Here is a 19,603-nt window from a genome sequence, read left to right as displayed (position 1 = left end):
AATCAAGAACATGACTAATTTTCATAAATATCTGACTGAAATTTTTAAAAAAGGAAAAAGTGCATAAAGTTGTAAACAGGTATATAATATGCTAATACCTGTTTATATTATTCAGATCCTCGGTATATCTGCTAATCTTTCTACTTGATGAAATGTAGAAAGTCTTCTGTTTGCTGCATATTTACAATAGGTCACATAAGTGCCACATACATGTCTGTGTTTGTGCGTGTGTATGTAGTTTAATCTTCACCAACTGTGAGGTAGGTATCACTTCCTGTTTTAGAGTTAAGGAAGATGGGACTTCAAAAACGGCAAGTAACTTTCCTAAAAACACAGATCAAATGGCTGAGCCAGAATTTAAAGTCATATTTGTTCTCAATGCTCAAGCTCCTAAGATCATGCTCCTACCTCTATGTAGCTTTCACGATCTAGTGTACTTAATACCAGTCTTCGTTTCACAATTATTTTCTATTAAGTTCCTAAATAACCCTTCTCTTTAACTAATTCCCTCTTCACTCTTCCATACAAACTATTTTGTACTTCTGCTCAGAATTCATCGCCTTTTTGAATGCCCCATCCTTTTCCCCCTCTGCTTTGGTATACTTTAAAGCCCAATTCTGTTTCCTCACATAAAAACCTTCCTAAATTTGTATCACAAGTCATAGGGGGAAACAATCTTACTTAAAACTGGCAAAAAAAAAAAAAAGGCAAAAAATGAATGTACTCAGGAATTATTGTATGCTTAAAGAATCATACTGGCTATGACTATGACATCAGCTACTAATGTTTAAATGTCACTTTAAATTGCTATTGTTTTTAAACAACAACAAAAATATCTATTTCCCACAAGCCATTAATGAGTCTTCCTGCTAATTGTTCAGTAAATACAACTTGGTTTAACTGTTTTCTAATTATTCCATTTTACTTTGGCAAGTTTTGTTTCCCACCTTTACTTTTTTTTGGTATTACTTTTTAAAAATGGTTATTTATTTTTTTAATTTATTAATTTTAATTGGAGGCTAATTACAATATCGTATTGGTTCTGCCATACACTGACATCAATCTGCCACGTTGTTTCCCACCTTTAAGACAAGGTTTGTATCTAATAGTTTCGTGATTCCTGAAACACTCAGTGCAAGTCAGAAAAAGATAAATACATGCAGGAATAAACAGCCACAGAGAGCAAAGAAGAGTAAAAAGAGGGCACAAATTCAGAGACTGTCCAAGATGACTTTCCCATTAAAAAAGTAAGATGATAGGTTTCTTTCTGTACAATTCAAATCAAGAAACGTTTGAAAACTAATTATTCCCAAGACACCATGCAAATATTACAGGGAAGTTTTATGGGGTGAATCAGGTTTCCCAAAATATGTTGAGTCACAAGTAGCTAATCCCTGGACCTTGTGAAAAATGGCCTCACTTGGAAACAGGATCTTTGCAGATATAATCAAATTAAGATAAGGTCCTATGGGATTAGGACTGTCCCTAAACCCAATGACTGGAATCCTTAAAAGTAGGCCACGTGAAGAAATGAACAGAGATACAGGGAAAATGCCAAGCGACAATGGGGGCACAGACTGGAGTGAGTCAGCTGCAACCCAAGGAACGCCAGAGAATGCCAGCAACCACCGCGAGCCAGGGAGAAAGGCGGGGAACAGAGTCTCACAGTCTCCAGAAGGTTTCAACTTGGCCGACACTGTGACTTTGTACTTCCAGCCCCAATCCTGTGAGAGAATCCATTTCTGTGGTTCTAATCCACGAGTATGTGGAACTCTGTCACAGCAGCTCTATAATACTGAAAAGATAAACTGACATGTTCCTTATTCTCAGTATCTTATGATCTAGCAAAAGGATAATATGCCAGTAGAAAGGAGAAACAGGTTCCGTATACAAATTAATCAGACATTCTTGTCTCATCTTACATTCCCGTGGCTCATTTTAACTGCAGTCACTGCTGCAACAAACAGCTCACGGCAAGACATAAACTCACAGGACACTGACTGCACCAGGCATCCTTTGCTTTCCGTTCCAGGATCTCTGTGACACCCCAGTGTGGGTCCCCAATATCCACGCATGTACAGCCTACGTAAGATTGAACACGAGTTGGGACTGAAGGGGAATGGGAGCTAGTACATATAATCCTTTTCCTTAGGCAAACAATTTTACACCGCTCCTCTGCAAGTCCTGGCTTTCAAGTTGTCTTGGTGATCAGCTTGAGAACACATACTGGCTGTACCTGTTCACTATTTAACATCTTCTAAGCCACTACCTCTTGCTCCTGGATCACTTCACAAAGCAAGTATTTCACACAAGTCTTGTCTCAAGATTCCGACCCACAGGAGACTCAGGCACACAAACTGCTGTTGTTGTTGAGTCATTAAGTCGTGTCCAACTCTTCTGCAGTCCCATGAACTGTAGCCTGCCAGGCTCCTCTGTCCATGGGATTTCCAGGCAAGAATACTAGAGTGGGTTGCCATTTCCTTCTCCAGGAGATCTTCCCGACCCAAGGATCAAATCTGTGTCTCCTGCTTGGCAGGTGGATTCTTCACCACTGAGCCACCTGGGAAGCCCCAAGATACAAATAACTGACAATTCAAAGGCAAGTTTGGGTTCAAGAGACTGACAGAGTTTATGAGAGTTACACCTTGCTGAGACAATTGGAGGTAATTGCATAAATGTGGCCTGGAACCACACTGCGGCTAGGTAACATCACAGTGTGAGGAAGATGAGGTTCGGATAGAGTACCCACAGAAATGGTGTAACAAGACTCAAAGGTACAGCCACACTGCTTTAATGTTTCTCAGCTTCTATTCTAAACAATGTCAGAAGTAGCTAATATACCAGCATAAATCAAATGATAATAAAACCAAGACTCTAAAAATAGCTAGTGGAACATATATTTCAATATTCTTCAATGGATATCTGGTTACCATCTTAGTCATTATTATATACCATACTATAAACAAATTTGGTGTGAATTTACTCAAAAAAGTAACATTCATTCACAAAAATAAAACTTAAAAAAAAAAAAAACACTTCAGAATTGCATGTGTACATCTGAAAAAAGAAAAAGAACTGTATGTGCATGCCTACAGTACAGCAGTCCCACAAACATGTCCATGTCCTAATCCTGGAAAGCATGGCTAAGGGGACTCTGTGGATGTGAACCAAAAAAGTTTCTTAATATTGGGAAAATTTCCTGAATTATGTGGGGAGACCTGCTGTAATCACAAGGGTTCTTATAAGAAGCAAAGAGAAAAGTCTGAGTCAGAGGAGATGTGAAGACAGAAACAGAGGGTCAGACAGAGGTTTACTATGTTGCTTGCATAAAGATGGAGAAGAGGCCATGAACCAAGCAATGCAGCTGGACTCTAGAAGCTGAAAAAAGCAGGTAAATGGACGCACCAAACAGCCTCTGGAGAAAGCATAGCACTGCTGCTATCATGATTTTGGTCCAATGAAAACCATTTCAGACTTCTGATCCCCAAGGTTGTAAGATAATAAATTTGGGCTGTTTTAAACACTAAGTTTGTGATAATTTGTTACAAAAACAATATGAAAAATATCCTATAATCCAGTGATCCCTCTTCCAAGGATAAATTCCAGTGAAATCTCACCAGACATGAAGTGATCTTGAAATACATCCACAATTTCTTTGGCCTTATACCTTCAAACACTGGAGCTTAATCCATCTCCTCTTGTGTGGTCTAGACTAAGTGACTCACTGCTAATGAAGAGAATATGGCAGAAGTGATGGAGCATGACTTTCAAGACTATCTTGTGAAAGGCTTCCTTCCTGCTCTTTCTCTCTGGGATCACTGGGGGAAGCCAGTCGCAGTGTCATGGAGACTCTCAGGCAGGCCCTTAGAGCAGCTCATGGCAAAGAAGTGAGGCCTTCTGCCAAAAGTCAGGAGCAACAGACTATGAGTGAGCCATCTAGAAGTGAATCCTCCAGTCTAGTCAAACCTCCAGACGACTGCAGGCCTGACTAACAGCTTAACTAACTTTATGAGAGACTGTGAGCCATATAACCAATTATGACATTCCTGAATTTCTACCCCAGAGAAACTCTGAAGTATTAAGGATTTCTTGTTTAAGTCACTAAGATTCGGGGTAATTTATTATATACTGATACGTTACTAAAATAATCTATAAGAAGTTCCATACATGGATGCACACCATAGCAAAGTTTGTGGTAAAAGAGATTTGGAAAAAAAAACCTTAAGGACCTTCCCATCTGACAGATATTACAGAACATTACATAGCAGACTTAGTACCACAAACCAGATAGATCTTAAAAACAGTATGGAGGGACTTCGCTGGCAGTCCAGTGGTTAAGACTCCACGCTTCTAATGCAGGGGACATATGTTCACTCCCTGGCAGAGAAACTAAGATTACACATGCTGTGTGCGTGCGCGTGTGCTAAGTGACTTCAGTCGTGTTCGACTCTTTGCAACTCTATGGACTGTAGCCCACTAGGCTCCTCTGTCCATGGGATTTCCCAGGCAAGAATAGTGGAGTGGGTTGCCATGCTCTCCTCCAGGGAATCTTCCCAACTCAGGGATAGAACCAATGTCTCCTGGATTGCAGGCAGATTCCTTACCAATGAGCCACCAGGGGAAGCCCCATGTTGCATGTGGTAGCACCCACCAACAAATATTTTTTTAAATAGTACTGATTACTATTTTTTAAATAGTATTAAGAAAAGAAAAAAGAGTATTGAGTTAAAAATGTTAAAAAGTTATACAAATTAAAAACATAAATTTGGTACAATACTCCAAAGAAGAAAAAGTAGGAACCAAAAGGTATTTCCACATCCGTGTTCAGAGCAGCATTATTCATAAAACCAAAAGATGAAAGCAACCCAAGTGTCCATCAAAAAATGAATGGATAAACAAATGTGGTATACACACACTGGAATATTCAGTTCAGTTCAGTCGCTCAGTTGTGTCCAACTCTTTGCGACCCCATGAATTGCAGCACGCCAGGCCTCCCTGTCCATCACCAACTCCCAGAGTTCACCCAAACTCATGTCCATCGAGTCGGTGATGCCATCCAGCCAGCTCATCCTCTGTCATCCCCTTCTCTTCCTGCCCCCAATCCCTCCCAGCATCAGAGTCTTTTCCAATGAGTCAACTCTTCACATGAGGTGGCCAAAGTATTGGAGTTTCAGCTTTAGCATCAGTCCTTCCAAAGAACACCCAGGACTGATCTCCTTCAGAATGGACTGGTTGGATGTCCTTGCAGTCCAAGGGACTCTCAAGAGTCTTCTCCAACACCACAGTTCAAAAGCATCAATTCTTTGGTGCTCAGCTTTCTTCACAGTCCAACTCTCACATCCATACATGACCACTGGAAAAACCATAGCCTTGACTAGATGGACATTTGTTGGCAAAGTAATGTCTCTGCTTTTGAATATGCTATCTAGGTTGGTCATAAATTTCCTTCCAAGGAGTAAGCGTCTTTTAATTTCATGGCTGCAATCACCATCTGCAGTGATTTTGGAGCCCCCCAAAATAAAGTCTGACACTGTTTTCACTGTTTCCCCATCTATTTCCCATGAAGTGATGGGACCGGATGTCATGATCTTCGTTTTCTGAATGTTGAGTTTTAAGCCCACTTTTTCACTCTCCTCTTTCACTTTAATCAAGAGGCTTTTGAGTTCCTCTTCACTTTCTGCCATAAGGGTGGTGTCACTGGAATATTATTCAGCCTCAAAAAAGGTGGAAATTCTGACAGATACGACAACATAGATGAACCCTGAAGACTTATCTTATACGAGTTTCTAAGGGAAGTCAAATTCATAGGGAAAGAAAATGGAATGGTGGTTGCCAGGAACTGGGGAGGAAGAAATGGAGAATCAGTGCTTACTCAGTGGAGTTTCAGTTTGGGAATGTTAAAAAGAACTAGAGATGAATTGTGTGATACATTCACAACAATAGTTAATGCCACAGAACTATATATACACCTAAAAATGGTTGAGCAGGTAAATTTTATGTATGTATATTTTACCACAATTAAAAAAAAGCCTCATTAACTACAAAAAAGACACAAAATGCTGAACATTTCACAAGAATTAATGCATATTTAAGAACATGTGTGAATGAGTGCCTATAAGGGGAGTGGGAATAAAGGGGTGCAAGCTTGCCTTGTCGGACTGATGATGTCATGATTTGATTTACAAAAATAATTTTCAAGAACATACCTAATACTTAACAAGTGAGATGTCATCTATACCAAAACAAGAAATGATCTGTGTAACTTTCCTTCTAAGGTTATGGAAACCAAGTACCACAAATTGTTGACTATTACAGCTAGAAGATCTAGAAATCACTTCATCTTTTACATTCAAGGCACTTAATACTTCAAAAGAAATTTAATTTCAGAATTATCTGCTATTCCAAGCAGATTTTACAAGGCATTGTGTTTCAAACAGCAAACTACCACATTCCTTGACATTAGAAGACATTTTAGATAACATAAATCTTTAAAGATTGTAGGAGTAGCCAAAGCTGTGTTTTCAATGCAGTAGCAATAATATTTCAAATAGTTCTACTGTAAGTTTCTTGGAGGTTAGTTTCCATGTCTTGTACCTTTATATTGTCTGGCATTTAGTAGGTACTTAGCTGCGCAGTCGGAAACGGCAATGGCACCCCACTCCAGTACTCTTGCCTGGAAAATCCCATGGACGGAGCCTGGTAGGCTGCAGTCCGTGGGGTCGATAAGAGTCAGACACGACTGAGCGACTCCACTTTTACTTTTCACTTTCATGCGTTGCAGGAGGAAATGGCAACCCACTCCAGTGTTCTTGCCTGGAGAATCCCAGGAACAGGGGAGCCTGGTGGGCTGCAGTCTCTGGGATGGCACAAAGTCGGACATGACTGACTCGACTTAGCAGCAGCAGCAGCAGCAACTACGTAGTGAATGTACTTCCTCAAGTCATCTTCTCTACATCATATTACCCTATCCTATCCTGTGTACTAGGTGAAATTACACTCGGAGATTGGTAAAAAAACAAAGCGGGGGAGGTCAAAATTAAAGAAAACATTTAATATAAGAAGACTGCTAAATTATGTGAGATTACTTTTAAAAATAAGAGAAATGGCAAAAATCGAAAGAGCAAGGCATGAAAGACCGCAATTAACAGCTTTGATTCACTTCACAGACATACTTAGGAATATTTAACTTCTGAACTCCTCAATAGCTCAATTCTGACCATATCAATTGTAAAAGTGTTAGATGCTCAGTTGTGTCCAACACTGACACAACCCCGTGGACTGTAGCCTGCCAGGCTCCTCTGTCCATGGAATTCTTCAGGCAAGAATACTAGAGTGCGTAGCCATTTCTTTCTCCAGGGGATTTTTCCAACCCAGGGATCAAACCCAGGTCTCCTGCATTGCAGGCAGATTCCTTACCATCTGAGCCACCCATATTAATTAACAATAATTTCAAAGACCACTAAAGCCAACAGTATAGTCTTATATTAGGTATTTCATAATAAATATAAAAGAAATCAACTTTTCGTACTTTAGCTCTTTCTTATTTAATCCCCCTAAAATCTCAATCTAATATTATTCTGTTTAGCACAAGTATTAATTTGATTAATAAGATGATCTTTAAAAAGTATGTTATGAATGTCATTATGAAAACTGCTGCATCTCCACTTGCTTAGCTACCACGTATTTTACAAATTCACGTATTTTACACCACAGCTAAAAACTCAAAACCGAGATTTCTTTTTCATTCAATGAATGATTTGTTGATTTATACTGCTTTTCAAGTAATTTCTGTTACATATTATTTTGTATGTTATGCAACAAGCGACATTATAAAATAGTTTTACAGACTTAGAACAAAACCTAAGACTTACATTCTTTATGTCCTTATATACAATACATGACCTTGTATAAAGTCACAATATACGTAATTAGGAATAATTTATCATTTAAAATGAAAATCACGCTACACCGAGCTGTTTAAATAGTAAAACAAAATAATTTATATAAAAATAAGAACCATAAACTCTCAAAAACTATACCAGAGTTCAAAGATATGAATGGCATTAGCTATTAAATTTCACTTAAATTTTTCTTTAACTTATTGGAAAAATATATCAAAGGATCTTCTAGAAAATTTAGATATACTACAAAAAACATTTCACTTAAAAATTTAATATAACACCATTAATTCTAGGTATAATTTTCATCAGATTTTAAAAAGAGATTCTAAGGACTATTAACCCTGATATACATGATTAATAATTCTTAGAGCAAAAATAGTTTTAAAAATAAAGAATAAAATTGCTTATTTATCAGTGAAAACCAGGCTAGTTTTATTCAAGTTCAATTCCTTATCTTGAAAAAAAATTTCTAAAACAAAAATAAAAGGTTCTTTCAAGACTTTCTAATACATAATGAACACTACTTAAGATACATTGACCCTGGGGTGCTTTACAAAGCCACTGCCATTCTGATCAGAGAGTAGGGAGGTGTGACAAGCTGGCTACCATAAATATGCATAAAGATAAGACAGCATTTAAAACTATACTCAATCTGAAAACATGTTTTTAGACATTTAATGAAAGGAACAAAAAACAGTGCAATGAAAACACTCAATATCAAGAGTATACCTTATGAGTATTCACTAGACAGAAATACATCTAAAAGAAAAATCATGGTGCTTTAATTTGAAATATTTACCTATAGACTTTATTCAATGATATCTAAAAGTGACCAAAAAGTAATAGAAATACTTAATACAGATCTTAAATATTAAGCCTATGAAAAAATTTATCACAATTTTTCCCAAAGTAATTTACATTATAAAGTGATTTACTCTTGAATAACCTAATTAATAGCAGAAAGCTATGTTAACAAAGGAAAAGATCCACTGCTTCATACATAATTTATTAAGATTTCCTACAGGATTTATCTGAAGCAAAGAATTTGAACATCTCTTCTGTGATATAGAATCAAAGTGTCTGATACAGTCCACTGTCAAAACATTCATAGCCAGATATTCTTCCTACTTTTAAAAATCTAAATAATTTCTTCTATACAGGTTGTAATTATAAATTATGGCTTTTTATAAAAAGACTTCTACCAACAGCATTGCTGCAAGGGTTCTTACTCCTCTGCAGTTATCATTTCAGCCTGGGTGGGAGAAAGCATTGCTGCAGTCATTTGCAAAAAGGCACTAGGGTTGTGACTTCAAAGTAACAAAGGCACTGGTATCTTTTTGCCACCCTATTCACAGGCAGTTCACTGAGACCGTTTGCAAAGGCAGGCTCTTTGGTAACCAAAATTTCATCAATCAACCAAAGCCACCACTCAAGCTCTGCAGTACCTGCCTCCACCTCTTCCTCCTCTCCCAAGCTGCCCTTTCCACAAGGTTCACATCAGCCATCAGCAGCAGCTTTGTATCCCCTCTCTTGGCTACCACTGCATGTGTCCCTGTGGCCAGGGAGGAAAAGAAGCCTTTCAATGGGCTACAGCTTTCGCCCCTGCCATGAATATGCTCCATTCTTTGTTGTCCTCTACCCGTTTCCTTAGATACTGTTATTCCACTCTACTCTGTCAACAGGCATTATAAAAACAAAACCTCTTTCTACCTTCAAAAACAGCTTTCTCTCACCAGTCTCCCCTTAACACTCGTACCCCTCCCCCTTCTCCCTCTTCTGTCAAAAACCCAGGATCAGAAGCACAAGAAATCCATCTCCGGTGCTGCAGTAGGGGGAAGGTGGGGGGAGACGCCCCTGCCTTTTCGCTTGGCCTGTGGCTGCAGACCCTGTGCCAAGGTAAGGCCATCGGCTTTAGACAGTGCAAGGAAAAATCGCCTCCCCGTCGCCCCCCCGCCCGCTCTCAACCCAGGCAGCAAGCTGGGCCAGCGTAGCTCCAGCACCTACCCCATTTCCGAGCCCAGCAGCACCTCCATCCCGTCTCCAGTGACACCCAGGCGGGCTGCGCCAATACAGCCACATGTCGGTCACGTGTGCGCGCGCGCAGCCAATCGGCAGGTCCCCGACGGGAACGGGAGCGCCCTGGTCCGCATCCAGCGATTACACAGCGGCTCCACGCGCCTCTTTCCGACTCGCACTCTGAACTCAAAGGGCAGCAGAGCAAGGGCCCCGCCCCACCGCACGGCTCCGAGCCCAGGCCGGCACCTAGCGCCCCTGGACTCTACCTCCGGGCCACCCACTGCAGCCGACGGAAGCTGACAAGCAGAAACAGTGGGGTGGGGGAGGTACATGGGGCAGAAAAATTATTAGCACGAGATACTAGAGGTGGGTGGGTGAGTAACGAATTACATCTCATTCGATACTTGCTAAGATTTACAGCTTTGCAGCACAGAGAAAAAGAATTCTACTAAATGTATCAAAACAAATAATGTTACATTGCAAATCACCGATTTGCTAGGTAAATCACTGGAACTATGAATTAAAAACACAAGTTTCCAGAAAAGCTATGATGGCAGTACAGAAGAGTAGTTGAGACCAAAATCATGAAGTCACATAATCTGGATTAAATCTTCTGCTTCTGTGATTTACTAGCTGTGTGACTTTAGTCACTTAAAGGCTCAGTGCGTAATTTCCCCCACAAAATGGGAATAGAAACGTTGAATAGGAGTAAATATATATGAAGCAGTATTCAGAACACATCCTGACACAGTAAATGCTATGAGTCACTACTAATCTGTGACTTGAATATTTCAATGCAAATTCCACATTTCACTTTTAACCAAGTAAAGTGTGAATTATTTTTTATTAGTTAGAAGGACAAAATCCAAATTGCCAAGGATTTAAACTGGATTTAAAATCTGGTTTAAAATGTGGGGGGTGGGGGGAATCAGTTTTCATGATCTATTTCAAATTTAAAAGAATACTTAATGTTAGGTCTTTAAATGAAATATATTTATTATGATCTTAATTTTTCAAATTAATAGCAAGAAAAGCACTGAGCAAGCTATCAAACAGTGTATTTGGAGCAATTTCATTTTAATAAAAATGGTATAAATTAGAAAAGTAATGGACAAATAGCAAAATGCCCACAGATATACATAGAGTGGATATTCACAGCAGTTATCCATGGAAGGTGGATTATGGAGTAATTTCTGCTTTTCCTTTCTGCTTTTGGATACTTTTTTCTTTTGTCTCTGTATTATAATGCTTATATAGCAAATACTCCCTAAATATTTGTTGAATGAACAAATGAAACACATATTATTAGTAATTAAATATATATATAACAAATGAAAAGTTTAAATATATTTAGAAACACCTTCCCTTGATATTTCAAGTAAAAGAAACATTAATCAACTTGGTTCTGTCCTAAATATCTCTTTTGTCAAGATGACTTAGTTTTACAAAAGGCTTTCAAGACTCTCTTTACTTTAAGTGCATGATTCATTGACTAGGACTTATTTAGTCATCAACTATTTGTGACAAATTCAGAACAGATAATTCCTCATAAGGCCTAAAGCTTCTGGAAAGAAAAAGTACCCTTCTAAACACAGAATTTAAAAAGCTTTTAAAATAACTTCTTAGTACCCTAAGAAACAACTCCTGACTCTGACTATGATTCAAGCTACTATTTAGTACACTAGTTTGTAGCCAAAGTATTTGTCTAAATTTTTATTACATGTGTTATAAAAGTTAGTGATTCAAGTGAAAAAATTTTACAGAAAGCTATGACCATCATACATTCATCAATCAATATAATTCAAATCACAAAGCAAGCCAATCTTAAAACTTTACATTTTACAATGTTTTCAACTGAATTTTTTCAGTAAGATTTGCAAACCAGTTTTCTCATCAATTCCACAAAAGTTTGATTTGAATTTTGTATAACAATATATTTAGCTATTTTTAAAAATTATTTATTTTTTTAATTGAAGGATAATTGCTTTACAATATTGTGTTGGTTTCTGCCATACATCAACATGAATCAGCTATAGGTATGTTGGGGAAATCACACTGATTGAAACCACCCACCCTGGCCAGGCACCATAGTAACCATTTGCATGAGTTGTTTTATGACAGGAGATTCTGATAAGCAATAGGAAACTAATAAGCCACCACCAACCCGAAGAGTTCGGGAAAGGCCGAAAGGAGATACCGCGTGTCAGTCCACTTCCCAGAATCCCTCTGGCTAGCATCCATCTTGGCTGAGCAACGCGTGCGCCACCAGGAAAGACTCTGAATTAGAATGATTGGCAAAAGACCACCTGGAAACTAATCCCATCACCATAAAACCCAAGACTGCAAGCCACGTGTCAGAGCAGTTAGTTCTCCTGGGTTCCCTTACCCCGCTGTTCTCCACCTGGATGCCCTTTTCCAATAAAATCTCTTGCTTTGTCAGCACACGTGTCTCCTCAGACAATTCATTTCCGAGTGTTAGACAAGAGCCCAGTTTCGGACCCTGGAAGGTGTCCCCTTCCTGCAACAGGTATACATATGTATACCTATATGTACATAGGTATACTCCCTCTCGAGTTTCCCTCCCACCTCCCATCCCATCTCAAGCTCCCTGAATCATACAGCAGATTCCCACTGGCTATCTATTTTACACATGGTAGTGTATATGTTTCCGTATACTTAGTTATTTTTAAAACTACAATTAAAAACATATACAATCAAAATGTATTGGCACAAATATGGAAACAGTGGAGGTCACTGAAACATTAATTTGTGCTGCTGCTGCTGCTGCTAAGTCGCTTCAGTCATGTCCGACTCTGTGCGATCCCGTAGACGGCAGCCCACCAGGCTCCGCCGCCCCTGGGATTCTCCCGGCAAGAGTACTGGAGTGGGTTGCCATTTCCTTCTCCAAAATTTGTGCTACTAGGTTTATATGTATCTCAGAATAAAGCTCCTGCCATCCCTATTTATGTACAAATTTTATATTCAGGCTACATATATCTGTATGCATTAAAAATATTTTCTGATTAAAATTTACTCCAGAAATAAGTTACAAATTTCATATTCAGGCTACATGTATCTGTATGCATTAAAAATATTTTCTGATTAAAATTTACTACAGAAATAAGTTGTATATTAAGGCTATTATAAGACTACACCAATAAACAGTCACTGACTTCAAATGATCTGTGCTCATCAGGATTACCTCGTCTGTTTTTAATAAATATTCATAAGTAAATGTTGAGGGCTTCCCTGGTGGCTCAGATAGTAAGAATCTGCCAGGGGGTTGCAAAGAGTTGGATACGACTGAGTGAGAAGGCAATGGCACCCCACTCCAGTACTCTTACCTGGGAAATCCCATGGACGGAGGAGCCTGGTGGGCTGCCGTCTGTGGTAGCTAAGAGTCGGACACGACTGAGCAACTTCCCTTTCACTTTTCACTTTCATGCATTGGAGAAGGAAATGGCAACCCACTCCAGTGTTCTTGCCTGGAGAATCCCAGGGACGGGGGAGCCTGATGGGCTGCCGTCTATGGGGTCGCACAGAGTCGGACACGACTGAAGCGACTTAGCAGCAGCAGCAGAGTGACCAACACTTTCACTTTTCAAATAAATGTTATAAATACGAATGCATGAATGCATGCATGCATGCCTGCTAAGTCACTTCAGTCGTGTCCGACTCCTAGCAACCCCATGGACTGCAGCCCACCAGGCCCCTCCGTCCATGGGCAACAATATCAGCTAGTATAAAATGAGTTAAAACCAGTGAACTATAGTTCACGTTAAAAAAACAGAAAAACCCTCTGAACCTTCTGTAACTTAAAAAAAAAAAAAAAAATAGAATAGAAAGAATAGGATTCTATTCTGAATAGGAATAATAGGATTCTTAGTATCTTAAACTTTGCATTCCACTTTGACATGAGCATGTTAGGCCCAGTTTAACACTTGTGATTTCAAAAACTGACAAGAATACGGGCAACAATATCAGCTAGTATAAAATGAGTTAAAACCAGTGCTCTGAATTCAGCTATTTCGACTCCTGCACTTTGTTAATACTCAACTCTCTTTACTGGAGACCTCAAATAGAATAGACTAGATTAATGCCTACAAAGAGATCAATGAAAGTTTTTTTCTTTAAAAATAATAATTATGTATTGAAAAGGCGTGTACTAGTATAGGTTCTCCAGGGGCTAAGCAATCAAATAAACCTCAAATTCATTTAACAACCTTCCAGTCTTTAGATTTGTACTGGGTTAGGGTATGACAAAAAAGCATAAGAAGAAAATAAAGTCAGTCACATTTCAAAGACCAACTGGTTCTGAAGACCAATTCTCCTCTTTTCTAGTTTTTATGGGACACGAGAAGGAGCTGAAATGCTGTACAGGCAATGGGAGTTTAGGTGGTGTATAGACCAAGTGGGAGGTACACACACAGTCCTCATATAATATATATGTGTTCTGTGTTACTTCAAAAAGCAAGTTCCAAAATTGGTCTCACTGAGCTAAAATCAAGGTGTCTGCAGGGCTTTACTTCTTTCAGGAGGCTCTAGGGAGAATGTGTTCTCTTGCCCTTTCCTGGGTCTAGAGACCAACTTCAGTCCCGGGCCAAGGGCTCTCTCCTGCATCTTCGAAACTAGCAGTGGGGGACTGCGCTCTTCTCAGGTCGCAGCTGTCACTTTGCTTCCACGGTCATTAGCCTTTTCTCTGACTCTTGCTCTTCTCTTTTACATTCTCAAGGACTTACTTGAAAGACTGTTCTTACATTGGCCCACCTCCACAATCTGACAATCCAGGGTATCTCCTTAGCAACTTTATTCTATCTTCAACCTTAATTCCCTTTTGCAACATAATGCAACATATTCACAGGTTCTGGGGATTAGGAAGTGGACATCTTTAGGGAGCCATTATTCTGCCTAAACTGCACTAAAGCTTTATCTTCAACTATTCTAAAATGTGCATCCTAATACCAGTCCAATCAAACTAATCACTTGAAAGTTAAAGTGAAGTCACTCAGTCGTGTCCGACTCTTTGCGACCCCATGGACTGCAGCCTACCAGGTTTCTCCATCCATGGGATTTTTCAGGCAAGAATACTAGAGTGGGTTGCCATTTCCTTCTCCAGATCTTCCCAACCCAGGGATTGAACCCAGGTCTCCCGCATTGTAGGGCAGACGCTTTACCGTCTGAGCCACCGAACTAATCACTTAGCCAATTCTAAAATTCACCTTAAATACAGAACTTTCTGCCTTTACTATAATGTGGTACAGTAGAAGGCTCCAGCGTACACAGACTGAAGAATCAGGTTTCAAGTTCTGAATCTTTCATTTCATAGCTCTATGGACTCCGGATGTCACAACTATTCTACTTGATTCTACTTGACTACTCTTTCATCAGTAAAATGAGAACAATTGTTTGGCTTATTTCACAGAGCTGTTATAAGGATCAGATGTGTAAGTATAGACAAATTTTATAAACTGTGAAACACTTTTTACACATAAAGGACTATTAATTGCTCTACTGGTCCAAATCAAGGTTCAGCTTAAACACAGATTTCCATGAAATAATCGACCATTCCACCCAGACTCAATCCACCCTCATCTTCCCTCCATTGTTCCTGCCTCTTTTATGGTACAAACATATTAGTGCCTCTGTGTACATCCCCTTTCCTAGTCCTGACTGTAAGAATTCTAGGGGAGAGCCACACCCGATTGTACCTTGAATGTCTCATGGTGTACACCATAATATGCTGTTTATTAAGTCCTATTAGTATAAGGAATGATTTGAAATTAATCTCCAAAGGGCATGCAATGCAGATCCCACAAGGAATAATAGTAATGCAAATGCTGAATAATGAATATTACTGTAAAATATAACCATCTACTTGGGGTTAAGTTTCTGAGGTTGGGTGGCTGCACAATAAAATCGCTTTAGGACCTTGAGAAGTTTTAAAAACGTCATTAAGTCAGAATCTCTGAAGACGAGGTCCAGGCACAGGTGAGTACCGTCAGAACTGCGGAGCACCGTGCGTCACTCCAGCTTCTGCCATCAAAGCTCCTACTGCACTACAATAGGGAGACTGTTTTGAAATGTTTTTAAAGTCAGAGGGCTATACAGCCTAATTGCATCTGCCTACAGAGGAAAAAAACAAACTTCTTTTTTCCTGTCAAAAAGCTTCCTAGTCACGTACTAGCAATTAACATGAGAAAAACAATAGGGACTAATATACAGAAAATGTTCCACTACAGTAAGGAATCAAAGAAATAAAAACAAAAGAATATAATTTTCCCCTATTAAGTAGAAAACGGTATTTTAAAATATTGTGGGTCAGTGAGGATACATTAAAAAAAAATAAGCAGTAGCTTTTTAAAGTCCTTCAAATGCTTATACTGGACTTTCCTGGTGGTAGAGTGAATAAGAATCTGCCTGCCAGTGCAGGGGACGTGGGTTGATCCCTGGTCTGGGAAGATTCCACAAGCTGTGGAGCAAGGAAACCCGTTCGCTACAACTACTGAGCCCACGTTCTAGAGTCCACAGGCCACAGCTACTGAAGCCTGTGTGCCTGGAGCCCATGCTCCACAACAAGAAAAGCCACCACAATGAGAAGCCCCTGCACACAGCAGAGTAGCCCCAGAGGGCTGCAACCACAGAAAGCCTACGTGCAGCGATGAAGACCCAGCACAATCAAAAATAAATGAATGAATGCATAAAAATAGAATGGTTATACTGAAGTAAGTCCAGTTAAAGAAATGATCTTACATACAATCAGATACAAATATTAATATTCAAACATACTCAGTATTGTCTCCACAAAGGAAATTTTAGAAACAAACTCAATGACTGATAACAACAGCTAGGTTGATTATACTTTTGGCACACTTAAAGATAGTTAAAGTTATGCCAAATATAAAAGGATAAAATACATAGGAATACATTTAAACCAAGGAAGTGAAAGATCTGTACAGTGAAAATTATAAGTCAGTGATGAAAGAAACTGAAGACATAAATAAAGGGAAAGATATTCCAAGCTCACTGATTAGAAAAATTAACATTGTTAAAATGTCCATACTATCCAAAGTGATCTACAGATTCAACGTTAACCCTTTCAAACCTCCAACAGCATTTTTTACAGAAACAGAACAAACAATCCTAAAATGTCTATGGAACCACAAAAGACCCAAGATAGCCAAAGGAATCTTGGGGGGAAGAAAAAGCTGGAGGCATCACATATCCTGATTTCCAACTTTATTATAAAACTATAGTGATCAAAACAGTATGGTAGTTGCAAATCAGTTATGCTCCAAAAAAAAAAAAAAAGACACTAATATAAAAACAGACATCAGATCAAGGAAGACAATAATGCCCAGAAATAAGCCTATGCAAATATGGTAGATTAATTTATAACATAGGATCTAAGCATATACAATGGTGACAAGACAGTCTCTTCAATAAACGGTATTGGGAAAACCGGACCGCCACATGCAAAAGGATGAACTGGACCCTATCTTACAACGTGCACAAAAATCAACAAAAAATGGATCAGAAACTTATATTTAATACCAGAAACTGTAAAATTCCTAAAACATAGAGTGTAAGCTCCTTGATATCAGTCTCAGCAATGATTTTTCTTATGTGACTCCAAAAAACAAAGGCAATAAAAGCAGAAACAAACAAGTAGAACAACATCAAACTAAAAAGCTTCTACACAGAGACAGAAACCATCAACAAAATGAAAAAGCAACTTATCAAATTGAAGAAAACATTTCTAACTCATATATCTAATGGGTTAATATCCAAAATATTGATTACATTTAAAAAACCACAACTAAATAGCCAAAAAACCAAACAACTGGATTAAAAAGTGGGCAGAGGAACTGAATAAACATCTTCCCAAAGAAGACATCCACAAGACCAGCAAATACATAAAAAGATGTTCAACATCACTCATCATCAGGGAAATGAAAATCAAAACCAGAATGGTATCACCTCACATCTGTTCGAATGGCTATCATCAAAAGTCTGAAATAACAAATACCAAGGAGGATGTGGAGGAAAGGAAACCCTAGTGGACTGTTAGTGCGGATATAAACTGGTGCAGCCACTGTGGAAAACAGCATGGAGGTTCTTCAAGAAAATAAAATTCAACTACCATATGATTCTGCAACCCTACTGCTGGGGATGTATCCCCAAAAATGAAAGCAGGGTATGGAACAGAGTTCTGCACTCCCATGTTTACTGCAGCATATTGTTAATAACCAAGATATGGAAAAGTGTCTATCAATGGGTAAATAAATAAAAATGATGATACACACACACACACACACTGGAATATTATTCAGTCATGAGAATGAAGGAAACCCTACTTATTTGGGACAACATGGATGGACCTTGAAGGCGTTATGCTCAGTGAAATATGCCAGGCAGAAAAAACAAATACTGCATGGGATCACTTATATGAGGAATCTAAATAAAAAGTCAATCTCATAGAAAAAAATAAAATTATGTCATGGAAGATAATTAGATACAATTGTATTATATAATTCATGTGACATTAAGTGAAAATGGAGAATTATCAAATTATTAACTCATATTTATAACACTTATTAAATTATATAATTTAATAATCATAATTAAATTTATTAATTATAAAAATAAATTATAAAATTACATATTAAAGTGAAATACGTAATTTGTAATATGATACTAACTAGCCAACTAGCCTTGTCTTTTTTTTTAATGAACTATGTATGTGCACAGAGAAGACTGAAAAGAGATCACTAAAATATCAAGTGTCTTCCCTGGGTGTAGAAATTATAAAAATCGTAATTTTTCTTAATCTTATAAAATTTCTACCAACACACATTATTTTTTTATTTTTTCCTTCAAAAGTTAAGTACCTCTAAGTTGGACACAATTTGAAATCATCACATTTGAAGGAGAAAAAAATTAAGGTAGCCAAAGGCAGATCCAAGGTACATATAAATTGTGGGGGAGCCTTTCTTAAGGAAAATACAAATTAATTCAAAATTGGTAGTGCTTTGGGCTTCCCTGCTGGTTCAGAGGTTAAAGCATCTGCCTGCAATGCAGGAGACCTGGGTTCTATCCCTGGGTCGGGAAGATCCCCTGGAGAAGGAAATGGCAACCCATTCCAGTATTCTTGCCTGGAGAATCCCATGGACGGAGGAGCCTGGTGGGCTACAATCCACAGGGTCGCAAAGAGTCGGACATGACTGAGCGACTTCACTCACTTTCACTGCCAAAGGGCGTAGGAACTGCAATTAAAGATTACTATTCACACACATAGAAAACTGAGGCTCAAAGAAATTTCAAAATTAATTCAGGTCCACCCACAGTGAAGTGGCAGTCTGACTCCTAAGCCAGTGTTGGTCAAACTACTTCATCCTCATAAGCACTTCATGTTAGATCATCCACCTAGATCCAAGTACAGGAGGTGCTCTATATCCTTGGATTCTACATTTAACCATTGTGGATTCAACCAGCCATGGATCAAAAATATATAGCAAAGATTTGGGGAAAGTTCCAAAAGACAAAACTTGGATTTGCCAAGCAGCCTGGCAACTACTTACATAGCACTGCCAAGGTATTATAAGAAACCTAGAGACAATTTAAAGTATAATGGGAGGGATATGTGTATGTTATATGTAAATACTATACTGTTTTATATTAATATAAAG

At 38.6% G+C, this 19,603-nt stretch overlaps 1 protein-coding gene across 28 annotated transcripts in view; it reads right to left on the bottom strand.

Annotated features, from left to right (window-relative positions):
- APC (APC regulator of Wnt signaling pathway) overlaps positions 1 to 19,603 on the bottom strand; it is a 351,744-nt gene that overhangs the window by 85,944 nt on the left and 246,197 nt on the right. For 5 of the 28 annotated variants that reach the window (XM_086323302.1, XM_086323309.1, XM_086323312.1 and 2 more), the window contains exon 1: positions 9,906 to 10,129. The exons of 18 other annotated variants lie outside the window; for them this stretch is intronic. Coding sequence is in view for 2 of the 10 variants with exons in the window: in XM_086323318.1 (XP_086179444.1) it covers positions 9,906 to 9,980 (75 nt within the window). In the remaining 8 variants the exon portion in view is untranslated. Of the gene's footprint in view, positions 1 to 9,905; positions 10,148 to 19,603 lie in introns of those variants that run through there. 5 more of the 28 variants (XM_086323310.1, XM_086323327.1, XM_086323328.1 and 2 more) reach the window with 2 other exon arrangements.

This window comes from Bos grunniens, chromosome 10, assembly GCF_055505025.1.
Source record: "Bos grunniens cultivar Pamir isolate PY7600 chromosome 10, Bosgru_T2T1.0, whole genome shotgun sequence".
Taxonomy (NCBI): Eukaryota; Metazoa; Chordata; class Mammalia; order Artiodactyla; family Bovidae; genus Bos; species Bos grunniens.
The sequence above is the reverse complement of the archived record's forward strand: the minus strand, read 5'-3'. Positions and strand labels throughout refer to the sequence as shown.